Genomic DNA, 16,725 nt, shown 5'->3' with positions numbered 1-16,725 from the left:
CTGCCGTCTGTTGTTAAAAACTATCCTACAGCGTCATCTGCTGTTAAAAACTAGCCTATAGCACCATCTGCTTTTAAAAATCAGTCTAGAACGCCATCTGCTGTTAAACACTTGCCTTGAGCGCCATCTGCTTTTAAAAATTAGACTAGAACCCCATCTGCTGTTAAACACTAGACTAGAGCACCATCTGCTTTTAAAAAATTAGCCTAGAATCCCATCTGCTGTTAAAAAAACTAGCCTAGAGCGCCATCTGCTTTTAAAAATTAGTCTAGAATCCCATCTGCTGTTAAAAAAACTAGCCTAGAGCGCCATCTGCTTTTAAAAATTAGTCTAGAATCCCATCTGCTGTTAAAAAAAACTAGCCTAGAGCGCCATCTGCTTTTAAAAATTAGTCTAGAATCCCATCTGCTGTTAAAAAAAACTAGCCTAGAGCGCCATCTGCTTTTTAAAATTAGTCTAGAATCCCATCTGCTGTTAAAAAAACTAGCCTAGAGTGCCATCTGCTGTTAAAAACTAGTCTAGAGTGCTGTCTGCTGTTAAAAACTAGCCTACAGCACCATCTACTACAAAACACTAGCCTAGAGCACCATCTGCTGATAAACACTAGCCTAGAGTGTCATCTGCTGTTTAAAACAAGCCTAGACTGCCGTCTGTTGTTAAAAACTATCCTACAGCGTCATCTGCTGTTAAAAACTAGCCTATAGCACCATCTGCTTTTAAAAATCAGACTAGAACCCCATCTGCTGTTAAACACTAGACTAGAGCACCATCTGCTTTTAAAAAATTAGCCTAGAATCCCATCTGCTGTTAAAAAAACTAGCCTAGAGCGCCATCTGCTTTTAAAAATTAGTCTAGAATCCCATCTGCTGTTAAAAAAACTAGCCTAGAGCGCCATCTGCTTTTAAAAATTAGTCTAGAATCCCATCTGCTGTTAAAAAAAACTAGCCTAGAGCGCCATCTGCTTTTTAAAATTAGTCTAGAATCCCATCTGCTGTTAAAAAAACTAGCCTAGAGCGCCATCTGCTTTTAAAAATTAGTCTAGAACCCCATCTGCTGTTAAAAAATTATTCTAGAGCACCGTCTACTGTTAAAAACAAGCCTAGAGCGACATCTGCTGTTAAACACTAGCCTGGAGCGCCATCTACTGTTAAACACTAGCCTAGAGCGCCATCTGAAGTTAAAACTCCCCTAGAGCACCGTCTACAGATAAAACTAGCCTAGAGCATCATCGACTTTTAAAAACTACCCTAGAGGACTATCTACTGTTAGAAAGTGCCATCTGTTGATAAAAAATAGCCTAGAATACCATCTGCTGTTAAAAACATAACAACCTAGAGTGCCGTCTGCAGTTAAACACAATAAAATCTTGTGTAAAAGTAATAAAAGTTGTGTCACCTTACTTACTTCTTGCTCTCTCTCCCACAGCCGGTCCTCCAGGTCTTGAATGACGTCGTCTGAGTTTGGCGAGGGTCTCAGCGGCGCGGGGGCATCGCTCATATGACTGAGGCGCTGGTACGAGGATGAGCTCTTCCCCGAGGAGGATCGGCCACTGTCGGAGGCGCTCAACCCGTTTTGATACCCCGGCTTGTCTATTTTCTCCAGAGCAACAGTGCCTAGCCGGTTAATATGGCTGGTGGAGGCACTGAGAGGTCCAAGGGCGGGCGGTGGTCCGTAGCTGGAGCCTGTATAAGTTGGCAAGCTGGTCAGAGAGTTCCTGCCGGAGTCCGACAGACTACCCTGCCCTGGCCGTCCTGCACCTGCATGTGTCCCCCTGCTGCTAGGACTGTCCTGCTCCCACTGTGGGCCGCATGTGCTCTGAGATGCTGCCTTATCCCCCGGGCCGCCACTACCCGCACCCGCAGCCGAGCCAGAGCCGCTCTGCAGGGGACACACCAGATTCTGCATCGAGTGGAAACTCTTGGGCACCACTGGTTTGAAGGCGGACGGGCGAACCAGAGAGTCATTGGTCTGTAGAGAAAAAAATCCAGATATTAACTCCACATTCATTAATTCGTTCATTCATTCATTCATTCATTCAATCGCTTTTCTGGCGCAGGGTTGCGGGGGAAGCAGTCTAAGGAGAGAACCCCAGACTTCCCTCTCCCCAGACACTTCTTCCAGCTCATCCGGGGGGAACCCAAGGCGTTCCCAGGCCAGCTGAGTGACATAGTCACTCTAGCGTGTCCTGAGTATTCCCCGAGGCCTCCTCCCGGTGGGACATGACTGAAACACCTCCCTAGGTAGGCATCAAGGAGGCATCTGAAACAGATGCCCGAGCCACCTCAGCTACATCTCTTTATGTGGAGGAGGAGCGGCTCTACTCCAGCTCCTCCAGGGTCCCTGAGAAGGAAACTAATTTGGCCACTTGTATCTGAGGTCTTGTTCTTTCGGTCATGACCCAAAGCTCATGACCATAGGTGAGAGTAGGATTGTAGATTGACCAGTAAATCGAGAGCTTTGCCTTTCGGCTCAGCTCCTTCTTCACCACAACGGACTGGTACATTGACTGCACTACTGCTGCCGCTGCACCGATACACCTGTCAATCTCACGCTCCATCCTTCCCTCACTCGAGAACAAAACCCCAAGATACTTGAACTCCTCCACCTGGGGTAAGGACTTTCCTCCAACCTGACGATGGCAAACCACCTTTTTCTGGTGCTGATTCTCATCCCATCACAAGCCCACATTTGGTAACCAAAATAACAGAAACACATTTAGAATACATATACAGCTGATATGTGTGCTGCTGGTGTACCTGTGCATGCTCCAGTTTTCCAGACACGGGCAGTATGTTGGGTGGGTTGTGATTATCAGGTTTGGCTTTGCTCTTGTCTTTATGCTGCTGCGCTGGAGCTTGACGTGCGCCGTTTTTATCATTGTTCAGCATGATGTTGTTTCCGCAGAGGTCCAGACTCTCTCCTCGCCGGTGTCCATCCCTGCGAGCGCCATTAGCGAACACCACATTAGACACTAGCCTCTCTCCGTTGAGCGTCTGCTGCCGGTTGGCGTTGTGATGTGTGTTGCGCTCGGCATCGCTGTGATTGCGAGCGTAATCTGCATTATAGCTGTGCTCGTCGGCAGAGACGCCCTTAGTCTTGGTGCTGGGGATGCGTTCGGCGCTGAAGCTGCGGTCGTCCAGGCGGCGGCGGGCTGCGGCAGGGGGCGGTGCAGCTGCCAGTGGGCCGTTCGGGGTGGTGCGGGTGCCCACGCTGCGCATGGTGATGGGCCGCTGACTGGAGGCCCCGCTCCCTACGCTGCCCATGCCAGGAGCCTTGCGCGCTTCACTGCACCGCCCACTGCGCCAACACACACGGGCATGAAGGAGGAGGGAGCCAGCTCACACACGCACACACTGCAACACAAACACTGTTATTCACAACATTGCTTTTTAAAATTAGTTCTAGTTAAAATTACAATAAACACTTGCTTTTGGCTCTACAAATGCACCAGATGCTCTCCATTTTATTTATTTAAGCTAATAATTGTTATTCGGCAGTTAGCTCTCTGCAACTTTCACATGGTCACCCACTAAAGCTAAGCAGGCCTGACCACAAGAGACCACATGGGAACACTAGGTTGCTGTTGGCAGTGGTGTTAGTGAGGCCAGCAGGGGTGCTCAACCTGCGGTCTGTGTGAGTCCTAATGCTCCAGTATATTGATGGGGACTCTATACTGCTCAGTGAGCGCCGTCTTTCGGATGAGACGTTAAACTGAGGTCCCGACTCTCTGTGCTCATTAATAATCCCAGGATGTCCTTCGAAAAAGAGTAGGGGTTTAACCCCGACATCCTGGCTAAATTTGCCCACTGGCCTCTGTCCATCCTGGCCTCCTAACCCTCCCCATGTCATAACTGTCTCCTCTACACCAGTCAGCTGGGGCCTCATGTACGAAGACTTGCGTGGAAATCATACTAAAATATTGCGTACACACAAAGCTGTAAATGGTGCGTACGCAGAAAAAAATTCAGATGTATGAAACACTGCGTACGCCGAATCCCACGCATATTCTTTTGTACATCTGAATGAACGTGAAACTGAGCGCAACATGCATGAGCGCAAAATGGAAATGTTTCTGATTGACGCATGCAAATTCATCTTCAGATAGTGTCTTTATAGCAATGTGCGTGCGGTAGATTGCTCCCATTACAATAAGAAAACAGGCGATTGCTGCAAATTGCGCTTTAATGTTTGGCTGGTCAACTGTATGGTATGGAAATCTTATATACCTGCTAGATGAACCCGTCTCATACAGCTGCCATTGCACGGCTCAAAGACATTTTGTAGAGAGCAATTTAACACAACTGCCTCTAGGAGTCGCCAATGGAAATAAAACAGACACGCACAAAAAATGTGCCATGAAGCTGCCGTGGAGCTGCGCACATTCCCACGTTCAGTTCATTGTTAGTAAATCCAAACGTGAGCGATTCTGAGCGTGAAACCTGGCGTACGCAAAGTTTTTGTGCGTACGCAGCGTTGATATATGAGGCCCCAGGTGTGTGGTCTGGCACAATATGGCTGCCGTGGCGTCATACAGGTAGATGCTGCACTCTGGTGGTGGACGAGGAGATTCCCCCTATGTGTAAAGGCTGATTTATACTTCTGCATTAAGCGCACACGTATGATAATGTGCAGCCTATGCGTTGACGGATAGCCCTACACCTCTCAAAAAATGTAACTACACGTCACAATGACGCGTATCGCAAGCTCTGTGATTGGTCGGCTTGGTAGCGGTGATGAGTCTGGGTGGGACTGAGACCCGCACAAATGGCGCGACCCCGATGGAGCGATTGTTTACAAGTGTGGAGTCCTGTGAAGGAGCTCCAGATGGAAAGTTTTGTTTTGTGTTTACCTCATAGTTAAAGTTGTTGCACGTCCGCCGGTTCCTGCCTCTAAATGAGCGAGTTTGAGCCACTTGTACATTCAGGAAGCGTTCAGAAAAAACAAAATACCAGCGAAGAAACTCAACACAGAGGAACATTAACATCTCACTACCAACTAGCGTTTCGGAAGTGTTAATGCAGACCGACAGAGACAGCAGCAGAAGTATAAATGCACGGCTATGCGCGTTGTATGCGCCGTGGGTTACGCCGGTCACTTGATGCAGAAGTATAAACCAGGCTTAAAGAGTGTCCAGTAAAGCGCTTTATAAATGTAAGGAGTTATCTATTATTAATAATAATAATTATTAATATCATTAATGCACACCCGAAGGGAATGAAATCAAGACACCAACCTACTTCATGCCTTTCTGGAGGTTGTGGTCACAAATCATCCTGTCAATCAAACAATATAATTACCTAAATAATCAATTACAATAATAATGCCGCATTCGATCACCATTTCAAGTCTTTTTGGCGTAATTGTGACTTTCCTCTTGTAATGTTGATGTTGTTACTGTCTAGTTTTTCAGTATGTAATGTAATGTTATTTATATAGCGCATGTCTCATATATGGCTCTGCACCCAAAGCGCTTCACAATCATGAGGGGGGTCTCTCCACACCACCACCAGTGTGCAGCTCCACTTGGATGATGCTCCGGCAGCCACAGGACTACAGTCCCAGTGCTTCACCAAACACCAGCTATAGGAGAGACAGCGATTGAGCCAGTTCAGTGGATGGGGATGATTGGGAGGGCTGATGGAGGGAGTTTGGCCAGGACACCGGGGTTACACCCCTACTCTTTACCAGAAGTGCCATGGGATTATTAATGAGCACTGAGAGTCAGGAGCTCAGTTTAACATGACATCTGAAAGACGGCGCTCACTGACAGCATAGAGTCCCCTTCACTATACTGGAGCATTAGGACCCACACAGACTGCAGGTTGAGCGCCCTCTGCTGGCCTCACTAACACCACTTCCAACAGCAGCTTTCCCAAGTGGTCTCAAATCCCAATTATAATTGGGATTTTTTTAGATCATAATTGCCACAATTATTTCCCAATTCATGGTTTTAGGTATGTATTTCAATAATTTTGCAGCACATTTGCATTTGATGGCCATGTGATGTGCAGCTAAAGAAATTAAATGTTTAATGTTTTTTATTTATGGCTGTTTTTATTGTAACCTTGTTTACTGCATTTACATCTCTCCATAAACTCCAGAACTGCAGTTTGAGAAAGACTAATGTAAACTATAGTTTATAGTCATTCATAAAGAATCTAAAAGTGTTTTACTTTAGCACTTTTACACTGCAAAAAATGCTTTTCTTACTTATTTTTGTCTTGTTTCTCATCCAAATATCTAAAACTTCTTAAATCAAGAGGCATTTTCTAAACAAGTAAAACTATTGTCTTGTTTTTAGAAATAATGAGTCAATAATTAGTGATTTTATTCTTAAAACAAGCAAATAATCTGCCAATGAAGGAATGAAAATAATCTTATACGCAAATTACCAGTTTGTACACATATAAGGATGCGCGCACAGCGAGGTTGCAGAAAAAACCTGGGAGTGCTAGCATTTACAGCGAGGGAATGACATCTGATGCAGTGCAGAGTTTGTTGTTGAGTTAGACATAAGTTATATTAAACACATATTATATATATTATTTAAATAATGCTTCCAGCGTATTATGACAGCTCGTCACCCAGTGATAAGCACAGTTATTCTGCAAAATTAACGTTAAAGTGAGCGGCGTTCATCTGATAGCTCCATCTGCGACAGCACCCTCCCAATGGATAACGGATACGACGAAATGGCCAAGCATCCAGCCCCAAATATCTCACTGAAGCTCTGAGTGATTTTACAAGAGAGAAGTTAAAGGCCTACAAGTCTTTGGATGCCTACAGTGTTGTACTGTGTGGTCATGTGCAGGAAATAATGCTCCATGATGACCAGATTCAACACTATGTAGAGCTAAAAACCAAGACAAGGAAAGAAGACGGAGCTGTACCAGGCCTGGGTCATCATCAACAAGCAGAACTACTGCATGCTGACAGCGAACTGCTCCTGAACTAACAGCAGGGTATGTGGATGTACATGTTTACATTTCATTCTGAGCATTCAGTGTGCGCAGTTTAATTCACCATATTTAACTGTTCTTGCTGAAATCATTGCTGCAATCAACAATGAGTAACGTGTCTGATCCAGCATAGTGGGAACTCACCTGATATAATATGAGTGTGGTGTACGGTAAAATTTAAGATTTCTATTTTTATACTTTAGATTTTGGCATCCTATCGCAAAACACCACATGTTTGCTATTGCAATCGGTCTTTTTTTGGAACCGCTGTGCGTGGTTGAACCCGTGTGACTGTGTGACGTAGGTTGGTAATTCGTCTGTTTAAAGCGAGAGCAAGATTATTTAGCTCACCCCAGAAAAAAAGTGAGAAAATATTGTTTGCGGTGTACTTTTGACTTTTTCTATCATTCATTCATTCATTTTCTTGTCGGTTTAGTTCCTTTATTAATCCAGGGTCGCCACAGCGGAATGAACCGCCAACTTATCCAGCAAGTTTTTACGCAGCGGATGCCCTTCCGGCCACAACCCATCTCAGGGAAACATCCACTCACACATTTACACACACACTCATACACTACGGACAATTAAGCCTACCCAATTCACCTGTAGCGCATGTGTTTGGACTGTGGGGAAAACTGGAGCACCCAGAGGAAACCCACGCGAACGCAGGGAGAACATGCAAACTCCACACAGAAACACCAACTGAGCCGAGGTTCGAACCAGCGACCTTCTTGCTGTTTGGCGACAGCACTACCTACTGCGCCACTGCCTCGCCCCGCTTTTACTTTTTCCTTTTTATTAAATGTTTTGATTTTAGACATCATGCATTGTCCATCTAGAGCAGGGGTGTCAAACTCAATTCCTGGAGGGCCGAAGCCCTGCACAGTTTAGTTCCAACCCTGCTCCAACACACTTACCTGTAGGTTTCAAACAAGCCTGAAGGACTCAATTAGTTTGATCAGGTGTGTTTAATCAGGGTTGGAACTAAACTGTGCAGAGCTGCAGCCCTCCAGGAACTGAGTTTGACACCTGTGATCTAGAGAATGCTTACATTGACAAACAATTAAAACGAGCTGCAGAGCAACACTAAAACATATTTCGCTGAGCTGACCGATCACAACATCAACACAACTATCCGCTTTATAAAATCACCTTTACGTCAATAATAATGAAACCATTGTGTACGGGTATGAACCCCAAACATGCACAAATAAAGGTTATTAATTATGAATATTAAGCCAGAAACTCAACAGTACAGAAATACAGCAGTAAATAAACAACATACCCATGTCTCCTCAAAATGATGGAAGCAGGAATGCTGAGCGATTATCAAAAACCTAAGAAAGTTTTCATGCCAATACGTGTGTGTGTGTGTGTGTGTGTGTGTGTGTGTGTGTGTGTGTGTGTGTGTAAACATTGACTCAGATCAGATGGAGCCAAACTTCACCCTGATAGAGATCATATATCTGCAGTTACACATTAACCTGCAGAGCAAATCTGACACCATCATGATGTGTGTGATTGAGCTTGTAAATCCTTCAAACAAACGTCAGATCTGTTTCTTAATTCATTCATTCATTCTCCTTCGGCTTAGTTCCTTTATTCATCAGGGGTCTCCACAGAGGAATGAACCGCCAACTATTCCAGCATATGTTTTACACAGAGGATGTCCTTCTAGCTGCAACCCAGTACTGGGAAACACCTATACACACTCATTCACACACACACACACACACTCATACACTACGGCCTATTTAGTTGATCAATTCCCCTATAGCGCATTTGGACTGTGGTGGAAACCGGAGCATCAGAGGAAACCCACGCCAACATGAGAAGAACATGCAAACTCCACACAGAAACACCAACTGACCCAGCCGGGAATCAAACCAGAGACCCTCTTGCTGTAAGGCAACAGTACTACCCACTGCGCCACCGTGTCGCCCAATACTATACACACTACACTCTAAACATGCTGGGTTATTTCAACCCAATTCTGGCTGTAATATGTATTAAAGCAAGTGCTGGGTTCATTTTTCTTTTAATTAAATGTATAAATTGGGTTACCAAGTTTAACCCAATGCTTGGATTTGTCCATATTTTACCCAATTTGGGTTTAATAAAAATAACCCAGCATTAGGTTGGATTATGTGAAAAAATACCTTCTGCCTATAGTCATATATAGTAAAGACTGTGATGTTTTTAAAAATACTATAGTAAAATAACTGAATTGGCTATGGCAACACAACAACTATAGTTCAGGGGTGGCCAACCCTGTTCCTGGAGAGCCACATTTCGCAGATTCAGTTGCAACCCATATCAAACACACCTGAACCAATTAATTAGGACCTGAACACCATGTGATAATTACAGGCAGGTGTGTTTGATATGGGTAGCAACTGAAATCTGCAGGAAGGTGGCTCTCCAGGAACAGGGTTGGCCACCCCTGAACTATAGTCATATAGACAACCGACCCAGTACTGTCTTTACTGCAACTATTGTGTATATTATATTACAACACAGCACAGATATTAGGAGAAAAGCTGAAAACAGATAACCACTGACTTACATAATAGGACCAAACAAATACTATGGAAGTCAGTGGTTTCCAACATTCCTCAAAACATCTTCTTTTGTGTTCAACAGAAGAAAGACACTCATGATAGTTTGGAACAAGTGCAGAGTGAGCACCTAATAACAGTATAGTCAGTTTAGTGTGAACTATCCCTTTAGTTTTCCCTTCACTAATACAGTCTCAGTCTGAGAGAAGCGTTACAATTATTAAATTAAATATTAAAATTAAACTACCAAATTTAGCCCAATGTTTGGGTTTGTCCACACTTTACCTAATTTGGGTTAAATAAAAATAACCCAGCATTTCTTAGGACAAGGTGAAAAAATACTATAGTAAATTATAGTAATACTGTAGTTTCTCTGAATAACACTATACACTCTAGTAATACTATACTTACTTACTCCCAGGGTGTTTATATCAGAGTTGATGTTTAGCCGCACCATGATTGTGTTTCGTAACATCTCATTTTTATGAGGTGGGTCGTTAGCCCAACGCTCAAACCGTGCCCTGGAGGACCAGGACAGACACTCATACACTACAGACAATTTAGTTCATCAGTTCCCCTATAGTGCATGTGTTTGGACTGTGGGGGAAAACCAGAGCATCCGAAGGAAACCCACACCAACACGGGGAGAACATGCAAACTCCACACAGAAATGCCAACTGACCCAGACGAGACTCGAACCAGCGACCTTCTTGCTGTGAGGTGCCAGTGCTACCCCCTGTGCCACCATGTCGCCCAATACAATACACAATACACTCTAAAGATGCTGGGTTATTTCAACCAAATTCTGGGTGTAATATGTACTAAGCCAACTGCCATAATCGGACACTACAGAAGTCCATGTTTTCCAACATTCCTCAAAATATCTTCTTTTGTGTTCAACAGAAGAAAGAAACTCATTGGAACAAGTGAAGAGTGAGCGCCTATATCTCAGTCTGAGAGAAGCTTTGGTGCAATGTAGAGCGGCTGAGGGTTATTTTATAAATAAACGTACAGTACCTAATTTAACCCAATGTTTGGGTTTGTTCATATTTTACCCAAGTAGAGCTTAATAATAAATAACCCAGCATTTTTTAGATTGGACTATGTGAAAAAATACTATAATGATTTATAGTAATACTGATGGGTTTTTGAATAATACTGTACACTCTATAATACTATACACTACACTAAAGATGCTGGGTTATTTCAACTCAATTTTGGCTGTAATATGTACTAAAGCAACAGCTGGGTTCATTTTTTGAATTAAATATCTTAATTGGGTTACAAAATTTAACCCAATGTTTGCGTTTGTCCATATTTTACCCAATTTTTACCCAGTACTGTAGTTTTTTACAACTATAGAGTATTTCATACTATATACGCAAGTCAGCAAGACACGTAACACTGGTGTTCAGGTATTTTAATAAAAAAACCTTTTTCATTTATTATTGTGTTACATATTGTGTCTTTTGTAGGTGAATAATAGGCTAATGTTTGGACTGTGTGGAAAAAAACATTTATATAACATAATTTATAGTAAATGCTGTGGTGTTTTTGAACTAAACTATGGCAACACAACAAATATAACAATGTAAACAAATGACCCAATGCTGTTATTTTCTATAACGACCCAATGCTGTTATTTTCTATGACTATAGCAATATAAACAAAAGACCCAATGCTGTTATTTTCTATAACGACCCAATGCTGTTATTTTCTATGACTATAGCAATTTAAACAAACGACCCAATGCTGTTATTTTCTATAACTATAGCAATATAAACAAACGACCCAATGCTGTTATTTTCTATAACTATAGCAATATAAACAAACGACCCAATGCTGTTATTTTCTATAACGACCCAATGCTGTTATTTTCTATGACTATAGCAATATAAACAAACGACCCAATGCTGTTTTTTTTATAACTATAGCAATATAAACAAACGACCCAATGCTGTTATTTCCTATAACTATAGCAATATAAACAAACGACCCAATGCTGTTATTTTCTATGACTATAGCAATATAAACAAACGACCCAATGCTGTTATTTTCTATAACGACCCAATGCTGTTATTTTCTATGACTATAGCAATATAAACAAAAGACCCAATGCTGTTATTTTCTATAACGACCCAATGCTGTTATTTTCTATAACGACCCAATGCTGTTATTTTCTATAACTATAGCAATATAAACAAACGACCCAATGCTGTTATTTTCTATAACGACCCAATGCTGTTATTTTCTATAACTATAGCAATATAAACAAACGACCCAATGCTGTTATTTTCTATAACTATAGCAATATAAACAAACGACCCAATGCTGTTATTTTCTATAACGACCCAATGCTGTTATTTTCTATGACTATAGCAATATAAACAAACGACCCAATGCTGTTTTTTTTATAACTATAGCAATATAAACAAACGACCCAATGCTGTTATTTCCTATAACTATAGCAATATAAACAAACGACCCAATGCTGTTATTTTCTATGACTATAGCAATATAAACAAACGACCCAATGCTGTTATTTTCTATAACGACCCAATGCTGTTATTTTCTATGACTATAGCAATATAAACAAAAGACCCAATGCTGTTATTTTCTATAACGACCCAATGCTGTTATTTTCTATGACTATAGCAATTTAAACAAACGACCCAATGCTGTTATTTTCTATAACTATAGCAATATAAACAAACGACCCAATGCTGTTATTTTCTATAACGACCCAATGCTGTTATTTTCTATAACTATAGCAATATAAACAAACGACCCAATGCTGTTATTTTCTATAACGACCCAATGCTGTTATTTTCTATGACTATAGCAATATAAACAAACGACCCAATGCTGTTTTTTTTATAACTATAGCAATATAAACAAACGACCCAATGCTGTTATTTCCTATAACTATAGCAATATAAACAAACGACCCAATGCTGTTATTTTCTATGACTATAGCAATATAAACAAACGACCCAATGCTGTTATTTTCTATAACGACCCAATGCTGTTATTTTTTATAACGACCCAATGCTGTTATTTTCTATAACTAAAGCAATATAAATAAACGACCCAATGCTGTTGTTTTCTATGACTATAGCAATATAAACAAACGACCCAATGCTGTTATTTTCTATAACGACCCAATGCTGTTATTTTCTATAACTAAAGCAATATAAACAAACGACCCAATGCTGTTATTTTCTATAACGACCCAATGCTGTTATTTTCTATGACTATAGCAATATAAACAAACGACCCAATGCTGTTATTTTCTATAACTATAGCAATATAAACAAACGACCCAATGCTGTTATTTTCTATAACGACCCAATGCTGTTATTTTCTATAACTATAGTAATATAAACAAACGACCCAATGCTGTTATTTTCTATAACGACCCAATGCGGTTATTTTCTATAACTATAGTAATATAAACAAACGACCCAATGCTGTTATTTTCTATAACTATAGCAATATAAACAAACGACCCAATGCTGTTATTTTCTATAACGACCCAATGCGGTTATTTTCTATAACTATAGCAACATAAACAAACGACCCAATGCTGTTATTTTCTATAACTATAGCAATATAAACAAACGACCCAATGCTGTTATTTTCTATAACTATAGCAATATAAACAAACGACCCAATGCTGTTATTTTCTATAACGACCCAATGCTGTTATTTTCTATAACTATAGCAATATAAACAAACGACCCAATGCTGTTATTTTCTATAACTATAGCAATATAAACAAACGACCCAATGCTGTTATTTTCTATGACTATAGCAATATAAACAAACGACCCAATGCTGTTATTTTCTATAAATATAGCAATATAAACAAACGACCCAATGCTGTTATTTTCTATAAATATAGCAATATAAACAAACGACCCAATGCTGTTATTTTCTATAACTATAGCAATATAAACACACGACCCAATGCTGTTATTTTCTATGACTATAGCAATATAAACAAACGACCCAATGCTGTTATTTTCTATGACTATAGCAATATAAACAAACGACCCAATGCTGTTATTTTCTATAACGACCCAATGCTGTTATTTTCTATAACTATAGCAATATAAACACACGACCCAATGCTGTTATTTTCTATAACGACCCAATGCTGTTATTTTCCATAACTATAGCAATATAAACAAACGACCCAGTGCTGTTATTTTCTATAACGACCCAATGCTGTTATTTTCTATAACTATAGCAATATAAACAAACGACCCAATGCTGTTATTTTCTATAACTATAGCAATATAAACAAACGACCCAATGCTGTTGGTTTCTATAACTATAGCAATATAAACAAACGACCCAATGCTGTTATTTTCTATAACTAAAGCAATATAAACAAACGACCCAATGCTGTTATTTTCTATAACTAAAGCAATATAAACAAACGGCCCAATGCTGTTATTTTCTATAAGGACCCAATGCTGTTATTTTCTATAACGACCCAATGCTGTTATTTTCTATAACTATAGCAATATAAACAAACGACCCAATGCTGTTATTTTCTATAACTATAGCAATATAAACAAACGACCCAATGCTGTTATTTTCTATAACTATAGCAATATAAACAAACGACTCAATGCTGTTATTTTCTATAACTATAGCAATATAAACAAACGACCCAATGCTGTTATTTTCTATAACTATAGCAATATAAACAAAAGACCCAATGCTGTTATTTTCTATAACGACCCAATGCTGTTATTTTCTATGACTATAGCAATTTAAACAAACGACCCAATGCTGTTATTTTCTATAACTATAGCAATATAAACAAACGACCCAATGCTGTTATTTTCTATAACGACCCAATGCTGTTATTTTCTATAACTATAGCAATATAAACAAACGACCCAATGCTGTTATTTTCTATAACGACCCAATGCTGTTATTTTCTATGACTATAGCAATATAAACAAACGACCCAATGCTGTTTTTTTTATAACTATAGCAATATAAACAAACGACCCAATGCTGTTATTTCCTATAACTATAGCAATATAAACAAACGACCCAATGCTGTTATTTTCTATGACTATAGCAATATAAACAAACGACCCAATGCTGTTATTTTCTATAACGACCCAATGCTGTTATTTTTTATAACGACCCAATGCTGTTATTTTCTATAACTAAAGCAATATAAATAAACGACCCAATGCTGTTATTTTCTATGACTATAGCAATATAAACACACGACCCAATGCTGTTATTTTCTATAACGACCCAATGCTGTTATTTTCCATAACTATAGCAATATAAACAAACGACCCAGTGCTGTTATTTTCTATAACGACCCAATGCTGTTATTTTCTATAACTATAGCAATATAAACAAACGACCCAATGCTGTTATTTTCTATAACTATAGCAATATAAACAAACGACCCAATGCTGTTGGTTTCTATAACTATAGCAATATAAACAAACGACCCAATGCTGTTATTTTCTATAACTAAAGCAATATAAACAAACGACCCAATGCTGTTATTTTCTATAACTAAAGCAATATAAACAAACGGCCCAATGCTGTTATTTTCTATAAGGACCCAATGCTGTTATTTTCTATAACGACCCAATGCTGTTATTTTCTATAACTATAGCAATATAAACAAACGACCCAATGCTGTTATTTTCTATAACTATAGCAATATAAACAAACGACCCAATGCTGTTATTTTCTATAACTATAGCAATATAAACAAACGACCCAATGCTGTTATTTTCTATAACTATAGCAATATAAACAAACGACCCAATGCTGTTATTTTCTATAACTATAGCAATATAAACAAAAGACCCAATGCTGTTATTTTCTATAACGACCCAATGCTGTTATTTTCTATGACTATAGCAATTTAAACAAACGACCCAATGCTGTTATTTTCTATAACTATAGCAATATAAACAAACGACCCAATGCTGTTATTTTCTATAACGACCCAATGCTGTTATTTTCTATAACTATAGCAATATAAACAAACGACCCAATGCTGTTATTTTCTATAACGACCCAATGCTGTTATTTTCTATGACTATAGCAATATAAACAAACGACCCAATGCTGTTTTTTTTATAACTATAGCAATATAAACAAACGACCCAATGCTGTTATTTCCTATAACTATAGCAATATAAACAAACGACCCAATGCTGTTATTTTCTATGACTATAGCAATATAAACAAACGACTCAATGCTGTTATTTTCTATAACGACCCAATGCTGTTATTTTTTATAACGACCCAATGCTGTTATTTTCTATAACTAAAGCAATATAAATAAACGACCCAATGCTGTTGTTTTCTATGACTATAGCAATATAAACAAACGACCCAATGCTGTTATTTTCTATAACGACCCAATGCTGTTATTTTCTATAACTAAAGCAATATAAACAAACGACCCAATGCTGTTATTTTCTATAACGACCCAATGCTGTTATTTTCTATAACGACCCAATGCTGTTATTTTCTATGACTATAGCAATATAAACAAACGACCCAATGCTGTTATTTTCTATAACTATAGCAATATAAACAAACGACCCAATGCTGTTATTTTCTATAACTATAGCAATATAAACAAACGACCCAATGCTGTTATTTTCTATAACGACCCAATGCTGTTATTTTCTATAACTATAGTAATATAAACAAACGACCCAATGCGGTTATTTTCTATAACTATAGTAATATAAACAAACGACCCAATGCTGTTATTTTCTATAACTATAGCAATATAAACAAACGACCCAATGCTGTTATTTTCTATAACGACCCAATGCGGTTATTTTCTATAACTATAGCAACATAAACAAACGACCCAATGCTGTTATTTTCTATAACTATAGCAATATAAACAAACGACCCAATGCTGTTATTTTCTATAACTATAGCAATATAAACAAACGACCCAATGCTGTTATTTTCTATAACGACCCAATGCTGTTATTTTCTATAACTATAGCAATATAAACAAACGACCCAATGCTGTTATTTTCTATAACTATAGCAATATAAACAAACGACCCAATGCTGTTATTTTCTATGACTATAGCAATATAAACAAACGACCCAATGCTGTTATTTTCTATAAATATAGCAATATAAACAAACGACCCAATGCTGTTATTTTCTATAAATATAGC

General features: G+C 39.2%; 2 protein-coding genes across 9 annotated transcripts in view; both read right to left on the bottom strand.

Moving 5' to 3' along the window:
• The window catches only part of dnm1a (dynamin 1a), a 582,590-nt gene that overhangs the window by 300,498 nt on the left and 265,367 nt on the right, over positions 1–16,725 (bottom strand). The gene's annotated exons all lie outside the window — the stretch shown is intronic.
• The window catches only part of lzts3a (leucine zipper, putative tumor suppressor family member 3a), a 28,874-nt gene that overhangs the window by 9,778 nt on the left and 2,371 nt on the right, over positions 1–16,725 (bottom strand). For 4 of the 7 annotated variants that reach the window (XM_087253190.1, XM_087253188.1, XM_087253187.1 and 1 more), the window contains exons 2-3: positions 2,757–3,353; positions 1,405–1,968 (exon numbers count right to left, since the gene is read on the bottom strand). In XM_087253190.1, the coding sequence (XP_087109316.1) occupies positions 1,405–1,968; positions 2,757–3,263 (1,071 nt within the window). In that variant the 5' untranslated portion in view covers positions 3,264–3,353. Of the gene's footprint in view, positions 1–1,395; positions 1,969–2,756; positions 3,354–16,725 lie in introns of all 7 variants that reach the window. The other 3 variants (XM_087253186.1, XM_087253184.1, XM_087253185.1) reach the window with 1 other exon arrangement.

The sequence above is a fragment of the Danio rerio genome, chromosome 5 (assembly GCF_052040795.2).
Source record: "Danio rerio strain M-AB ecotype USA chromosome 5, GRCz13ab, whole genome shotgun sequence".
Lineage (NCBI taxonomy): Eukaryota > Metazoa > Chordata > Actinopteri > Cypriniformes > Danionidae > Danio > Danio rerio.
This window is presented reverse-complemented; position numbering and strand designations above follow the sequence as displayed.